The 16647-nt window shown below is 43.0% G+C and overlaps 1 protein-coding gene across 6 annotated transcripts in view; it reads left to right on the top strand.

The window, feature by feature from the left end:
* Positions 1-786: 786 nt before the first annotated feature.
* The window catches only part of LOC126995503 (sodium/glucose cotransporter 5-like), a 63927-nt gene continuing 48066 nt past the window's right edge, over positions 787-16647 (top strand). Inside the window, exons 1-3 of one of the 6 annotated variants that reach the window (XM_050855097.1) lie at positions 787-981; positions 9550-9621; positions 9858-9962. In XM_050855097.1, coding sequence (XP_050711054.1) covers positions 826-981; positions 9550-9621; positions 9858-9962 — 333 coding nt within the window. In that variant the 5' untranslated portion in view covers positions 787-825. Of the gene's footprint in view, positions 982-8774; positions 9307-9549; positions 9622-9857; positions 9963-16647 lie in introns of those variants that run through there. The other 5 variants (XM_050855103.1, XM_050855098.1, XM_050855096.1 and 2 more) reach the window with 5 other exon arrangements.

The following is a 16647-nucleotide window of genomic DNA, read 5'->3' as shown; positions in this document are numbered from 1 at the left end:
CTCTTTTCTCCACTCCCACACGACCTCTGCGTGTAACGAAACACACGAGTAATTAATCCAGACAAGGAAAGGTTTGCCGGCGCCAGGGATCGAACCCACGACCAGCGTAACAGAAGAGCCACTCCTTTACTAGTCGGCCAAAGAGGTACACCCCTGGCTAACTGGGTTATGGGAGGCTGGCCCATCAGGCAAGTCAGCATTACATTGGCCCTCTTTAATTTGTCGATACAGTGGCACATATGGCACATGCAATCGACCGGTCACGTCTCGCGTGTTGTCTTTCAGCGGTATGGAGAGTGGTGCCGCCCTAAATCCACGGTTTTGGTGTGTGCGTGCTCACAGAGGCACGGCTACAGCCATGCAACGCTTATAGTTATGTCATATTGTCAACGATGACCCTTTCATAACGATCCTGTTTCTTTCCATATAAGGGCAGGACGATTTTGGTATGTTTGGTTGATGATAATGTGCGTCACCAAGCTGTTTTGAACCTTATAAATCATCTGGTTGTGTCACGCACTGGAATGCTCGGTATTGATTGCGGAGACAACATTGAGAAAACTTATTTCTCTGACTGATAATATCGACAAATTCAATATTTACAAACACACACAAACAAGCAAGCAAACAAACAAAAAACTAAGACCAAAAAATTCCGTAAAGCAATATTTCAGTGAATTTTGAAGGTCTGCTGGGCGCACGGTTGCCAGGACGGAGCCTCTAGAATCCCTGTGGTTGCCAGCCACTGCAACATTGTCCTCGGGCGCGGGCCGGGCGGCGAGGCGGTTTTCGGGGTAGAGTTGGCGAGGCTTCTGCAGTGGAAGCATGTCAGGACAAACGTCTCTTGCAAGCGTTTCAGATGGCGGTGTTTTGGACAGTGACCATCACCAGAGTCAACTGGTTGGCAATACAATGTTGTCTACCTGGGATTTAGTTAGTGTAGCAATATATTTCCTTCTCGTCATGGGAATAGGAGCATACGTAAGTAGAATTCTCGAACGTTTTCACTCATTCACCTGAATTTTCTGATGGAGGATTCCATTAATTAATAAATTGGACAAACAAGAACAGATGGAACATGTGCTACTCTTTATCTAAATAACCAGAGTGGCGCTACAACAAAAAATTTAATGTACTTTCTTAAGAGGCTTCATGAGGGGAAGAAGTAAATGCGTAGCTAAACGGGTAAAACCTACCTGCCAACGATTTTTTGACTAACAGAAAACTTCTTGTAGGATTAACAAAGTGTGTGTGTGTGTGTGTGTGTGTGTGTGTGTGTGTTCATAACGGGTTTGCCGAGACGTCTGTCGATACACGGCTTGAGGTTTAGGGGTGCCTCGTGGGAAAAAAATGTTACATAAGGCGCTGGATTTTGTGTACTGAGTTGTACAGTTCTGAAACTTGTACAACACTGGCGCCAAACAGATAATTTGTATATCTTGCTGAGTAACAATAATAATTCAAAACATTCACTCATACAGCTGACCTGATAGTAAGAAAAAGCATATAGGTATATATTTGAAAGGGTAGTTCGGATCCCCACATCTAAAGATTCTTAGATGATTTAGTAGGTTGGTCTTCACATCACTGATAATGCAGATGGGGAGTCACTTATCTGTCCCTGTCTCAAGTTGCTCTTAAACGTCACGAGTCCAAAGTAGGGTTGCCACCTTGATCTCAGAAAAATAAGGAACGCAACATCTCACTCTCCAATACAGAACGAATCCATATATTAAGGAATAGGTTGTAACCCTAAAATTTCTCTAGCCTGCCATGACTGACAGCCGCTGCCCGCTGCTGGTGGAGGCAAGAGGTGGGAGAGGGACGTTACGTCGCGTACTTCAGACGTATTTTTAGACGACCCTTGACAAACAATTTTACGGACTGGTTTTGTGATTGACCGAAAAATTCGCTCACTACAGTTTTAAGTGTTGAATTTTGTCTGCTTGACCTTTCAGACAGCCAAATACGAAACAAACTGCGTTCCGTATTGGTTCACAACATTGCAAAATTTCGTTCTAATACAGAACGATTCCATATTTTAAGGAACGGGTGGCAGTCCTATAGTCCGGCAAATCTTAAGTGGCGGCTCTGACGTAGACAGCCCGCTATACACTTGCCACGTCTCCAACTGACCTCGCGTACCGTCTCTCTCCTCCCTCACAACCGTATTCGATATGTCCTTGCGACAAGGCATCGTCTCTTCGGATTGGAAAACGGCTAACGTGACACCGATTTTTTAGGAAAGGAGACAAAAAAAATACCAGGTAATTACAGACCCATTAGTCTAACTTCAGTTGTAGGTAAGCTACTTGAGAGCATAATTAGACAAAATTGTGAGTTACCTTGAAAGCCACTTCCATTGGGGATTCACAACATGGGTTCCATAACAAAAGATCCTGCCTATCAAACCTATTGACCTTTTATAACGACCTCTTCTCAGTTTATGACGTAACCAAATCATTGGACATAGTCTATCTTGACTTCCAGAAAGCGTTTGATAAGGTCCCGCATCATAAATTACTTTATAAATTAAAGCAAATAGGTATTGACGCTCAAGTAAACCAATGGATCGCGAATTGGTTGAGCAACAGACAACAAAGAGTGGTGATTGACGGAATTAACTCAGAGTGGGCACCGGTCACTAGTGGTGTCCCTCAGGGCTCGGTTCTTGGCCAAGTGCTCTTCATTATTTACATCAACGATGTGGATGTCGAACTCAATAATCGCATTAGTGAATTTGCAGACGACACAAAGATTGGTTACTCGGTTCTCACTGACGAAGACAGGCAAAGCCTCCAAGAGGATTTGCACAAAATTTCAGCCTGGTCGGATAGATGGGAGATGCCCTTTAACGTAGAGAAGTGCCAGGTCCCTCAAGTTGGAACAAGAAATAAGAAGTTCGATTACGAAATGCGCGGCGTTAAACTCACAAGCGTTCAATGCGTTAAGGACCTGGGGGTCAAAATCGCGTCAAATCTCAAATTCTCACAGCAATGCGTCGATGCAGCAAATAAAGCGAACAGAATGTTGGGCTTCGTTATAAGAAACTATTTATTCAAGAATAAAGATGTAATACTTCCGCTCTACAATAGTTTAGTCAGACCCCACTTGGAATATGCGGTACAGTTTTGGTCTCCCCACCATTCAAAGGACATTGCTAAATTAGGTGCTCAGCGTCGGGCAACAAAAATGATCCCTTCCTTGCGCAACAAATCCTACGAAGAAAGGCTTTCCACCCTTAACATGTTCTCTCTTGAGAAACTTCGCCTCCGAGGAAAACTAATCGAATGTTTTAAAATACTTAATGGTTACACGAATGTAGACAGATCAAAATTGTGTATGATCGATGACACTTTGCGAACGAGGAACAATGGCATAAAACTCAAATGTAGACAAGTAAATTCAGACTGCACCAAATTTTTCTTCAACATAGTAGAGTGTGAATGGAATAAGCTCCCACCTTCAGTGGTCCAGTGTAACACGATTGACTCCTTTGAAAACAAGCTCGACCGTCACTTCCTTGAACTTAATATTAACTAGAGTAGAAATGCAACGTTTTGGAGCCATCAGATTAATGCAGAATCACTTGGGTTTAAGGACAGGCCACCTAGTCTGGACCATGGAGTCTGTGTGGTCTGATTTTCTATGTAAATCTCTCTCTCTCTCTCTCTCTCTCTCTCTCTCTCTCTCTCTCTCTCTCTCTCTCTCTCTCTCTCTCTCTCTCTGTGTGTGTGTGTGTGTGTGTGTGTGTGTGTGTGTGTGTGTGTGTGCGAGAAAAGTGGGGGTGTACTCTCATTCGGGGAGTATGGTGTAGGGCAGGGGCGGGCAACCTTTTCGAAGGAAGGGCCAGATGAGACTTTCAGGATAGGGATGTGCACCGGTATCCGGTATATCGGAATACCGATATTTTAGTTCCGGTATTACCGGTATCAGCAGCACTTCGGTATACCGGTAACGGTATATTTATCACATCGGTATACCGCTATGTACCGGTATTTTTTCGTCGGTATTATTTTCGGTATTTTTTTTCTTTTGTACAGCACTGAATGCACCAACTCCATGAATATAACTATTCAAATACGTAAATACAAAGGCACTGAATTGCGACCTCACTACTGCTGACTGGCAGTCGAAACGTGGGCCATGTAACACCTCATATTCAGGATTCCCGTGCGCGCTTAATTTTGAAACGGCATCGGTGAATATGACATGATTAACCCATAAATCTAAACATAATCATAGTCGAACCCGCGAATGAGCTGCTGTCAACATGCCCGTCAGATACGAAATGCGACTCAGAGCTAAGTGAGGATGACTTGTTTTCGCGACAGCGACATACGCCTCAAAGTAAAGAAGTTAACATGAAACTCGAGTAATATATTCACCTAGATCACAGTCTATATATGCTTTGCATTTTTGTTCACTTCAGACGATAATGAGTCAGTTCAGAGCTGGAACACATGTGATAACTGTGACGAGCTAAATTATATGGGAACACTAACGGAACATCGTCCCTTGCTCCTCGGGCTGTGTTACTTTAAAGTAACACAGTGTGTGTGTGGGTGTGGGTGTGGGGGGGGGTGTATTTCTTGCAAAAATGCAATTTTTGGCAGACGGAATCACGCTCCCCTTGTATCCAGCTCACGCCACCACAGTGTGGCTATAGCCCCCCAGTGTTTTCTATATCGGCCTCAAAATGCCCCGAAAAGTGGTTATATTTAAAAATATTTACCCCACCTGTGCATGCTCACTTCCAACGCTAATTTTCCCTCCCTACCTCATGGACCTATGATGCCCTCGCCCCCCCAAAAAAAAAAAAAAAAAACCCTGCCAAAATTACGGGCCTGATCATGCATTTAAGGAAATCAAGGTCATTATTGACAACGTCAAAAGTGGGCTATTATTAGCTTGGCAAGTGGGGCTGCAGCCAGACTTTTTTTTTCTATTAGAGAATGCTGATATGCAGCCGACGTCACGAGGCAGGTGGTAAAAAAGGAACATGCTCCTGTCCAAATTTGCATCACGGTGCCTAATTTAACCATCGCATTTGATGTTGATCGTGATCTTGATATAACTAGATATTTAAATTCATTATCACATCTCTTCTGATTTTTAACGTATTATACTCGTGTGTATGTGTGTGTGTGTGTGTGTGTGTGTGTGTGTGTGTGTATATATATATATATATATATATATATATATATATATATATATATATATATATATATATATATATATATATATATATATATATATATATATATATATATATATATATATATATATATATATATATATATATATATATATATATATATATATATATATATATATAGCTCCTTAGGAATAGGGGTTTAAGGATGATTATCACTTATCAGCAGAAATCAAGTGTGAATATTTTAGGTACACATCTTCGAAATCTTAATTATCTCCTTTTAAGAATATTACTTAAAATAGACCAAAAATAAAGCCAAATGAAGTTTGGCCTGTTAATCATTTTTTTGTAGGCCAACCACACCCAAAATAGGCCAGTTTGGCCTATTTAGGCCAAACTGGCAACCCTGCATGTGATGGCTGCATTCATGACGCCAGTGGTGTTACACACACACACACACACACACAATATAATATATATATATATATATATATATATATATATATATATATATATATATATATATATATATATATATATATATATATATACTCTTACCAAAATAAATGGCCCTAAAAACGTTAAATATTCAGATATGTTGTTGTTCTAGGAACAATAATGTTGCGTGACAATATTTCTTGTGGTTCCAGTGGCTTCCTACTGCTACGTAGTCCTTTACAAACTATTCTTTGACGCAAACGCAAACTAAATATAGTGGTAGTAAAGCGTACAGAGGGAGAGTAATCTTAAACCTCTTGAGGCTGCCCTTGAATTACCCTTGAAATTTGAAATACCAGCTCCAAGAATGCGGATGGGCTCTCGCCCGATCTCGCTGTCTGACAGTACACTCTCCACAAAAAGTTCTCGAACGCTTTAAGCACCATGCATGCTGAGATACACGGACGAAAATTTTTGAGACACCTCTCCCTGTTTAGAACGGGTGATAGCCCTGTTTACACATGCTCTGTGTGAAGGAGTGAGTTGCCAATGGCTCAGTATTACATGCGCACTGATAAGCCTTGTCGCTTGATCTCGAAGACATTAATGTCTGTTATGTAACCGCAGTATAATCATTGGTTGCGGCAATAATTCCTCGTCACAACTGTGTTTTTCGTCTGTAGATTTATGTCGTTCTGGTGCTTATTTAGTACCACCGATTGAATAACATAATTTTGTAACCCATTCCGCTTCAGAACTATCTGTCAGTTTAAATGCTGTGGGTGACGTTACAGTCCTATTCAAGTGAGGGAATGATTATTTCAGGTGGTAGTTTAAGAGTATATTTGGCTGTAAATGTATATAAAATTAAAATGTCTACCAAAATTAATAGTAAACCACATACTGCGAGAGCTTGGTTAAGTATACGATATATGAGAGGGAGGTATTTATTTGATTTGTGTATGAACCCCCTGCGAGCATTACACCGGTAAGTCTGCTTCGAGGCGTGTCACTAGTGGTGCCTGTTTCTACCAAGGAGGCTTTTCTTGGCTCATGCTGCCCCCGGAAATCGTTCTTGAATCACTAGGACGGTTTCCTCGAGTCCGCTTGAGGATTATCAGTCAGTTTATATGCTGTGACTGACGTCATTCCTATTCAAATGAGGGAATGATAATTCCAGGTGGTCATTTGAGTATATTTGGCAGTAAAAGTATGTGAAATTAAAATATCTGCCAAAATTAATACGTAAACCACATACTGCGATAGATTGGTTAGGTATAACATATGAGGATGGAAGGTGTTTATTTAATAATGAGTGTATGCACCGCCTGCACCGATTTTACCGTTTAGTCTGCTTCGAGGCGTGTCACTAGTGGAGCCTGTTTTCACATATCTGCTGGCCCATAGTGATATGGTAGTGTTGTGTTCTTGGCCGAGATAAACCAGCAGGATCACTTTGCCATTTTATTGGCATGAACAATATCACCCCCAATCTATGTATAAAGGTATAACGGCGGATACTACTACGCTCGCAACAGGAGCTGTGTGCGAGCCTCGGCGGTCAGGACGTGACTGCTGACAATGGACATGTTCCATTCCATTTAAGATTAACCCCCTTAAAAGGGGGACAGGGCCTTGGCCAAATGGCGGCCCTGTAAGGGGTGGGCGAGCAATGCAAGCTCGTTGCGGGGCTAGGGACGCCTCCGCCGCCGCCACAGCCACGGGTAACAGCCGGCGAGCAGCGACGGAGGCACGGGCCCTCCGGGCAGGCGCCCAGGGAGCAGCCCGTAGCGGTGCACGAGCGAGCAGCCCAGCAGTCGACTATAACCGCAGAGGGGTCACCCTCACCTCTGCAGAAGGGCCACCCGGCTGCTCGCCCGAGGAGTGCTGGCGGTCCACTGAATGGACATGTTTCCGGTCAACATATTTATTTCAAATTCTGTCTGTACGGATAAAATAGGCCCTAAATTCAGCTATGGTACAATTTTTTCATGTAAAATAGTAAATGTGGCTTAAAATGTGGATTAAAGTTGAGGAAAAATCACGTGACCTGGAAACGGGTGCTGATTGGTAGTGACGTCACGATGCAGTCGGCAGGCCGCCAACTTTGTGTTACTCCGAGATTTCGTGTTTTGGTGTATGTTTCTAGTGGCTAGCAATGCCTGGAGACGTAACCCGCAGTCGTTAGTGATTCGTGCCAATGTGCAAGAGTATATATATACGGACAAAAGTACTCCACGTAAGATATTTCTGTCTGTGCTAGTGCATCCTGCAGTAATTTTCTTTAGTTTCCCCTCGGACTAACTTTTCATCGTGAACTCAACTATTCTCTCTACTGTCACGTCCTCTGATTATAAAATATTGGTCTGCATTCGTTTTCTTCTTATTCATCTTCAGGAGTTGATTCTCTCTCTCTGACGTTCCAGAGCCATTGTTTTCTCTAGGTTAGGCTAGGTAAATTTCCATAATACTAATATAAATTCAACCTTGATTATTCTCTGAAGTTCCCCCTCGGACTAACTTTTAATCGTGAACTCAACTATTTTCTGCAGAGCAGAGGAGAATCGGTTGATTTCACTTCCATTTTAATAATGTAACATATTTCCAACACTCTTAAAGTCTTCTGTAAGCACCTATAGCATACCTATTGCGCGCAGTTTCGAGGTGGAGTGGCCATAGCTAATAAAAAAAAACAATGGACACAACACTGGTACTGTTGTCTGCTGTACTCCGCTTCAGCCTGATGACGTCATGAGCTAATGGTGGCTTCTCCCCGTGAGATGAGAAGAATTTGAGATATCTCTTCAATATCCAGTCATCTAGCGATTTATAGGACGTAATATGTGCACTACGTTATCATTGGTACGTGGCACAATGCATTTCTAGGCTCTCCCCAAAACAGGAAACATGTCCATTTGTTGGTGGTAGCGAGTTTTCTAAGTTAATTGGTTCACGGATAGAGAAACTCATATCCGCCAGGGTTACTTTATTTGGGGGAAGGGTGGGGGGGGGGAAGATTGCTCCCTCTTGCACGAGGGAGCACGGGCCTTTGCCAAAGGCGGCCCGTAGCAGGGAGCCAACAGACCGACTCTATCGGCGATCGAAATCTAGCCGACCAAGTCGGTCTGTCGACGAGGACTGGCGCGTCTCTCCCGACTTTATTTCCTAGCAGGGAGCCGACAGACCGACTCTATCGGCGATCGAAATCTAGCCGACCAAGTCGGTCTGTCGACGAGGACTGGCGTGTCTCTCCCGACTTTATTTGGACAAACATCACACTAGTCATGGGCACAAACGAGACACATAAAAGAGGTGGCTGTGTGTATGTGCGTGTGTGTGAATGTTGTACTGTGTAGGTAACATTTATGTGTTAGTGTATATGTGGAACAATGTGTAGTAGTGGACAACAGGAGGACATGGACGGACAGTCAAAGATAAACGAGGAAGAAGAAAAGTTAACAATGAAGACGCGACACGGACTACGGAGCGCGACGAGAGACAAGGACAGCGACAGTGAAAATACACAGACGGCACAGGAGACAAGGACAAGGGTAGACATAAACATTTCACATGAAAACACTTACGAAGTCTGTGCCTGCAGCGCCACATTTTCTGTCTCACCGGAGGAGAATATGCGACCGTTTGAGCGGTGGCTTGCTACACATTCGCCCTCCATCACGGACGACACGTCGGGTCAGCCCCACGTTGAGGTTCGAACGCTGTTCCGTTTTGAGAACTTTTTGTGGGGAGTGTACATATGACCTCAAAGTCTGCATGTATATCTCTAGGAAGTGTCGAGTCAGTCTATGGAAATTAACTCTTGAATATGACAAATAGGTAGGCCTGACGGGTGAGTGACAGTAAATGACATTCTATTATTAAGGTGAGTGGCTTCCAAGAAAAGAGGTTAAGTGTTGAACGGTTGCATGATTAATCACATTTATTCCTTTCAGTCGATGTGTCGCCCGAATCGAGGCACCGTGGCGGGCTACTTCCTGGCTGGCCGATACATGTGGTGGCTTCCTGTGAGTGGCGAGGCGCAGCACAAACACCAAAACTTGTTACTTTACACACTGACTCAATTTCGCTTCATATTAATTGTTGTTTTCTTGTTACTGCTCTTCGTCTTCTTACTATATCTTCCGATAAACTGCATGGCTGTCTGATAAACTGTACATATATGCATATTGTACATTAAACTGAGACACATCTTAGGAAATATTAATTAATGTTCAATGTTCATTGAGGCTGTTCTGGACAGGTCGGGGCGTCACTGTTCGCCAGCAACATTGGCTCCGAACACTTCATTGGCCTCGCGGGGTCTGGGGCGGCGGCGGGCATTGGCGTTGGGGCCTTCGAGTTCAATGTGAGTATTGCCGCCAAACCTTCCTGTCGATCTGCTCTTTCCCTGTCCCTTCCTTTCCTGCCACCCTTACCGCCTCGGGTGTCCTTCCATCAGCTCACTGATATCCTCGGGCAAGGTAAACTGCATGATTCGGATATCACACTGGTGTCCCATTGTGTTCAAACCATACTCAGGCCAAAAGATTTTTTTCCGTTGACAAGGCGGTTACTGTTCCAATTATGCACACATAAATCGATTAATTAAAGGAGCTCCAAAGCTCTCCGGAATGATACTAACTGGCGATCACGAGTCAAGCACGTGATCAGACTGAGTAAATTACAGTGTAAGTGTGTAGCACTCTTGCCTCAACTAAAAGATCTCGGTTGCATATTTCCCATTTCTGTAAAAAAATAAAAAATAAAATAAAATAAAAAAATCACTCGCCTGAAACTCTAATCATAGGATTTACTGGAAAATACTCTCATTCTGATTCCCATACAATGATGTCATTAAGCTATGTATTCAAAGTTAGCTTAACCTAACGGTCCTAACCCAACGTAACCTACTAATCCTGTACGGCGCGGAGGGAGAACACATGCGAATACAAATGGAGAAGTATGTTCGTTGAGAAGCACTTTTGAAGGTTTGTTACTGATTAAGTGATAATAAGCAAAGCCATTTATATATAATAATCAAGTTTACCAGCACAATTAGTTAATAATTATGTAATGAATTTTGCAGCGAATATTGATAGTGATAATACGTCACGAATTTCGTGGTAATAGATTACGGAGTCAGTGGTAATATAGATTAGTAGAATTGATTTTGTTGTGATTTACTAAGTGGTAATAGGTAGGATCCAGAAAGAAAGATAGGGTCTTTTCACGCGCAGCTTGAAGTCGATGAGGGCGGGGCAAAGTCCGGCTGTGGCTGTGATGTCACAGTGCGGGTGGCTCTCCCTCACCCCCTCCCCCTCCCTCAATCTCTCTCTCTCTCTCTCTCTCTCTCTCTCTCTCCAGTTGAGATTTTGAGCTAAGGATAGACCAAGGATATTTAGGCCCATACCAAGAGTCACGAAGGTTTAGCGACGAAGATCGAAGGGAAGGACGGTGCGTACCTATAGTCACTAGCATTTTTGGAACGAAGGTCTGCGGGAGAGACGAAGGGAAGGCAAGGTCTACCCCGTGTCTTCCCTCATACCTTCGAGGAAAAATATGTTTATTTTCTAAATCTGGCGTGGCAAAGAGTTGCGGTTCAGTTAAAACAACCTGAGAAGATATTTTCCCTAATTGGAAAGTCGTATATTATAGATGCAACAACATTTACAACAACAGCACGCGCCTTCAAAGCACAGAGGTACCAGCCAGGCGGGAACCTTCGTGGCTCACATTCTCCAATGATCTATGGATTTTCAAATTCTTTTTCATTTCAGTTAAGACATCTGGCTCTGCAAGTGCAAACAAAGGGTATCTTAATAATTTACTGCATATAAATAACGATTAATAATGGAAAAAAAAAACATGAAATAATAAATAATACTATTGAAAGCGATGCTAGGCTATTTCGAATATTAGGGTTACCCATGTTATTTATACATGCAACATCAAAATTCCTTATGTATAGACACTTGCAGTCATATGTCACTTTATATCCCTTAATGAAATGAAATATGAGTATCTGAAAGGCTATAGACCGTTCGAGTATGATCAAACTATACTGTTTGATATACAAGTTGTTTCTTCGTGTCCTTGTATGGTATATTATCGATGCAAATCTTCTGTTTGCAGTTCATATACGATGATTTGAGGATTTTTTGTTTACACAAACATTCAAATGAACTTCACGCCATCACAAACTCACAGTGCGCAGGTGCCACATCTACGTTCACGAGTGGACAGACGGAATGAAACGGACAATATTATGGCTGTAATAGCACCATGGAGGTATTATACCTCCATGAATAGCACTGTGTGTTTGTATGTGTGTGCGTGCATTAGATCTGGTAGGTGAAAAGAAGGTTGCAGTGTGTGTATGTGCATTTACCTTTCCGAGTGACTTGTAGTAAGGATTGAAGGCACGGTCTGAGGCCGTGCCTACATTGACGAAGGGAAGGTACGCGGCTCGACCTTCATTACTCTTGGTACGGGCCTTAGTGACTCTTGGTACGGGCCTTATAAGTGTTGAAGAAGGTGATAGCTGAGTGTTATCGAAGAATAGGGGATAGGTGTTTGGAAGATTGTGTCGAGTTGATAGGTGGAGAAACTGGATTTTTGAGGCATTAAAGGACACAAGGTTTCTTTTACCCCAATCGGAAATGATAGCAAGGTCTGAGGTTAAGCGTTCTGCAGCCACCAGTCTGGAGTCATGTAATTCCTGTTGAGAGGGTCTTCTATTGAAAGAAGTTGAATAATGCAGAATGGAGTCGTCAGCGTATGAGTGGATAGGACAGTTTGTTATTGAGAGAAGATCATTGATGAATACCAAGAAGAGAGTGGGTGATAGGACAGAGCCCTGTGGAACACCACTGTTAATAGGTTTAGGGGAAGAACAGTGACCGTCTACCACCGCTCAGATAGAACGGCCGGAAAGGAAACTGGAGATAAAGGAACAGAAAGAGGGATAGAATCCGAAAGAGGGCAGCTTAGAAAGCAAAGACTTGTGCCAGACTCTATCGAAAGCTTTCGATATGTCTAGCGCAACTGAGAAAGTTTCACCGAAACAGATAAGAGAGGATGACCAAGAGTCAATTAAGAGAGCAAGAAGATCGCCAGTAGAGCGCCCCTTGCAGAATCCATACTGGCGATCAGATAGAAGGTCAGAAGTGGAAAGGTGCTTTTGAATGCTCCGGTTAAGGATTGATTCAAAAGCTTTAAATAGACAGGAAAGTAAAGCTATAGGGCGGTAGTTTGAGGGATTGGAGCGGTTACCCTTCTTAGGCACAGGCTGTATGAAGGCGTACTTCCAGCAGGAAGGAAAGGTAGATGTTGATAGGCAGAGGCGAAAGAATTTGACCAGGCAGGGTGTCAGGACGGAGGCACAGTTTTTAAGGGCAATAGGAGGCACTCCATCAGGGCCATAAACCTTCTGAGAGTTGAGGCCAGAGAGGTCATAGAAAACATCGTTCTTGAGAATCTTAATAACAGGTATAAAGGAGTCAGAGGTGGGATGAGTAGGAGGAATATGCCCAGAATCGTCCAGAGTGGAGTTTTTACAGAAAGTTTGAGAAAAGAGTTCAGCCTTAGAGATAGATGAGACGGCGGTGCTGCCGTCAGGGTTAAGGAGAGGAGGGAAAGATGAAGAAGTGAAATTGGAGATGTTTTTGGCTAGATGCCAGAAATCCCGGGAAGAATTAGAAAAAGCAAGGTTTTGACATTTTCTATTAATGAAAGATGTTTTGGTAAGTCGAAGAATAGGTTTGGCACGATTCCGGGCGGAAATGTAAAAATCTTGGTTAGCGGGAGTTCGAAGGCTCTGGTACCTTTTGTGAGCTGCCTCTCTATCTTTGACAGCACGAGAACAAGCGTGATTAAACCAAGGCATTTTAGCATGAGGAGTAGAGAAAGTACGTGGAATGTATGCCTCCATTCCAGAGACAATCACCTCTGTGATGCGCTGGGCACACACAGAGGGGTCTCGCTCCTGGAAGCAGTAATCATTCCACGGGAAATCGGAAAAGTACATCCTCAGGTCGACCCACCGAGCTGAAGCAAAATGCCAGCAGCATCGCCTCCTCGGTGGGTCCAGAGGGTGTACAGGAGCGATAGGACAGGATACAGAAATAAGGTTGTGATTGGAGGAGCCCAACGGAGAGAACAGTTTGACAGAGTAAGCGGAAGGGTTCGAGGTAAGGAAGAGGTATAGTATGTTGGGCCGGTCTCCAAGACGGTCGGGAATACGTGTAGGGTGCTGAACCAACTGCTTTAAATCGTTGAGGAGAGCAAAGTTTTAGGCTTGTTCACCAGGCTGGTCAGTGAAAGAGGATGAAAGCCAAAGCTGGTGGTGAACATTGAAATCTCCCAAGATGGAGATTTCAGAGAAGGGAGAGTGGGTCAAGATGTGCTCCACTTAAAGAGTTTAAGTAGTCAAAGAATTTTACACAGTTAGTAGAGTTAGGTGAGAGATAAACAGCACAGATGTATTTAGTAAGAGAATGACAATGGAATCTTAGCCAGATGGTGGAAAATTCTGAAGAGTCATGCTCGTGGGCACGAGAGCAAGTGATCCAGCTTTGGATTGAAATTTAGGGTAGAGATAGTAGGAGGGAACAGAGTAGAGATTGCTTTCAGTAGCCTCAGAAACCTGTGTTTCGGTGAGGAAGAGAAGGTGAGGTTTAGACTTTAGAGGAGAGATGGTGTTTCATTGAATGAAATTAGAACGAAGACCGCGAATGTTGCAGAAATTGATAAGAAAGAGGTTCGGGGAGTTATCAAGACACCTCACAAGTCGGCAGCCAGAAGGGGAGTCCTCCCGGGGGGAATTTGTGGTCCCCCCCCCTAGGCGGGGACTCCGAGGCAGTGTTATTGTGCGCCATTTTGAATTTTGAATTTTTGGGAAAAGGTGTGTATGTTGTGTGAATGTAGTGTAGTGTAGTATATATATATATATATATATATATATATATATAGATATATATATAAATATAAAAATATATATAAATTCATAAATATACACACAGAGAGAGAGAGAGAGAGAGAGAGAGAGAGAGAGAGAGAGAGAGAGAGAGAGAGAGAGAGAGAGAGAGAGAGAGAGGAGTAGTTAAAGATTATATATATATATATATATATATATATATATATATATATATATATATATATATATATATATATATATATATATATATATATATATATATATATATATATATATATATATATAGACACACACACACACACACACACACACACACAGAGAGAGAGAGAGAGAGAGAGAGAGAGAGAGAGAGAGAGAGAGAGGAGCGGGAGTAGTTAAAAGATTAGCGTGCGGAGAACATGGCGGTGTGAGTGTGACGGTCACTGACGGATGAGTTGCCGATTCGCTCTGTTGTTTTTATACCCTGTGTTACGTCACGAGGAGGTAGGGGAGAATGCGCGGAATGGAACGAATTTTGGTCTGCCATTCGGTCGACCTTACTTACTTCGATCACTGATCACTTCTGATCACTGATTAGACCCTATCTTTCTCTGGACCCTGCTCAGATCTTCACAAAAGTATGATTTTACATAACACATACTATCAAGGGATACTCAAATTTACACAGAAACCTTAACAGAAGCATGTTCCTTGCAAAATAGGTCTAACACCTTAAATTTCTGAAAACTGTAAAAACTACGTGGCCTAATACTCTGCAGTAGCCACATTCCCGGGAGCCCCTATCAATAATAACACCATCTATTGTATTCTAGCTATTGAAGTAACGTAACTCCATTTACTAGCCTATTATTGTGTTACTTAGGGTCCACCTCACAGTGAGTGGATAAAACAGCATTATATAACTGTTCATGAGTCACAACTCAAATTCCCTAGAAATCATTCATAACTTCTTATTTGATTAGGTAATATAGGTTCACTACGGTGCTGCCGCCCAGCCTTGGTATTGACTTTCACTCAATACCAAGTTCTGAGGTTATTCCATGTACTTATGAGCTAGGAGACAGGCGTCCTCCTCCATTGACTCGCCACAAGGCGCCTTTGCCTCCTCAACGGCAGCTCCGACCCTATTTTTTTCCGCAAAGGCGCTTACGAGCCCTGTTTTTAAAGATGGCTCCGTCCAGCCGAAGTTTTTGAGTATGCACCTTTCGGGGAACGGCGGTGCGGAAAGGCGCCGTTGCTACGAAAGGCGCCTTTGAATGTTTTGATTATGCTACCCCAGCTGCCGTGTTCAACAGTGGGCGCCACATACCAGTATAGAGAACGGAAATATGCATCCGGCTGGTTCGCATCCTGGGCGAAGTGGAGACGGATGGACGTCTCCTTACGCTTGTGCCCCTGTCCATCAAGCAGTGAATGGGTACCGGTTATCAGTCTCCCGGGTGCACCCGGGCACCAGTGTGGTGTCGAGTCTCGTACCCTTTATTTGATTTGTTCGGGCTATGCTTACATGCATAGGGTGAATGAATTTCGACACGGTACCGTGTCTTTTGTCGACTGCTTGTCGGGATCTGTCCCATCCAAGTTTATTTATATTTTTATGAAAGTAAATGATATTTTTTGAATTTGAAAAATGCTTGAAATATGAGTTCGTTCCTGCACCCTTTGTATGTCGTTAAATGAGATAACCTGCACCCCTTGTATGTCGGTAAATGTTATAAATGAGATAACCTGCACCCCCTGTATCTGAATTATGGGGTCCATTCCTTGAATTTGTCCATTTTCCTATAAAATCTGCCATGCTGTCTTGCCGCCATCTTGCCTGGATAAATTAGGATATCAACACTTCTTCTTTTGACGTGTTCCGCTTTGAATCGCTTCTTAGGCCCTCCTTGGTACTTCTTTACATTTAGATGCTTCACTTACTTACTGTGATAGTAAACATTGGGTTCCACGCATGCGCAGATCAGGATCGGACAAACCAAAATTAATCAAAGGGACAAAACTCGACGACACACAAGGATCGAAATTCAAGTCTTTCAAACTCGGGACACATGAGCTTGTAGCTCAGTCCAGGAAGATACAAGTAGGTTAACCCTTTAACGCCTGAATTATTTTC

Source organism: Eriocheir sinensis, chromosome 8 (genome assembly GCF_024679095.1).
Source record: "Eriocheir sinensis breed Jianghai 21 chromosome 8, ASM2467909v1, whole genome shotgun sequence".
Lineage (NCBI taxonomy): Eukaryota > Metazoa > Arthropoda > Malacostraca > Decapoda > Varunidae > Eriocheir > Eriocheir sinensis.
Note: the sequence above shows the minus strand (reverse complement) of the source record. Positions and strands in the feature narration are given on the sequence as shown.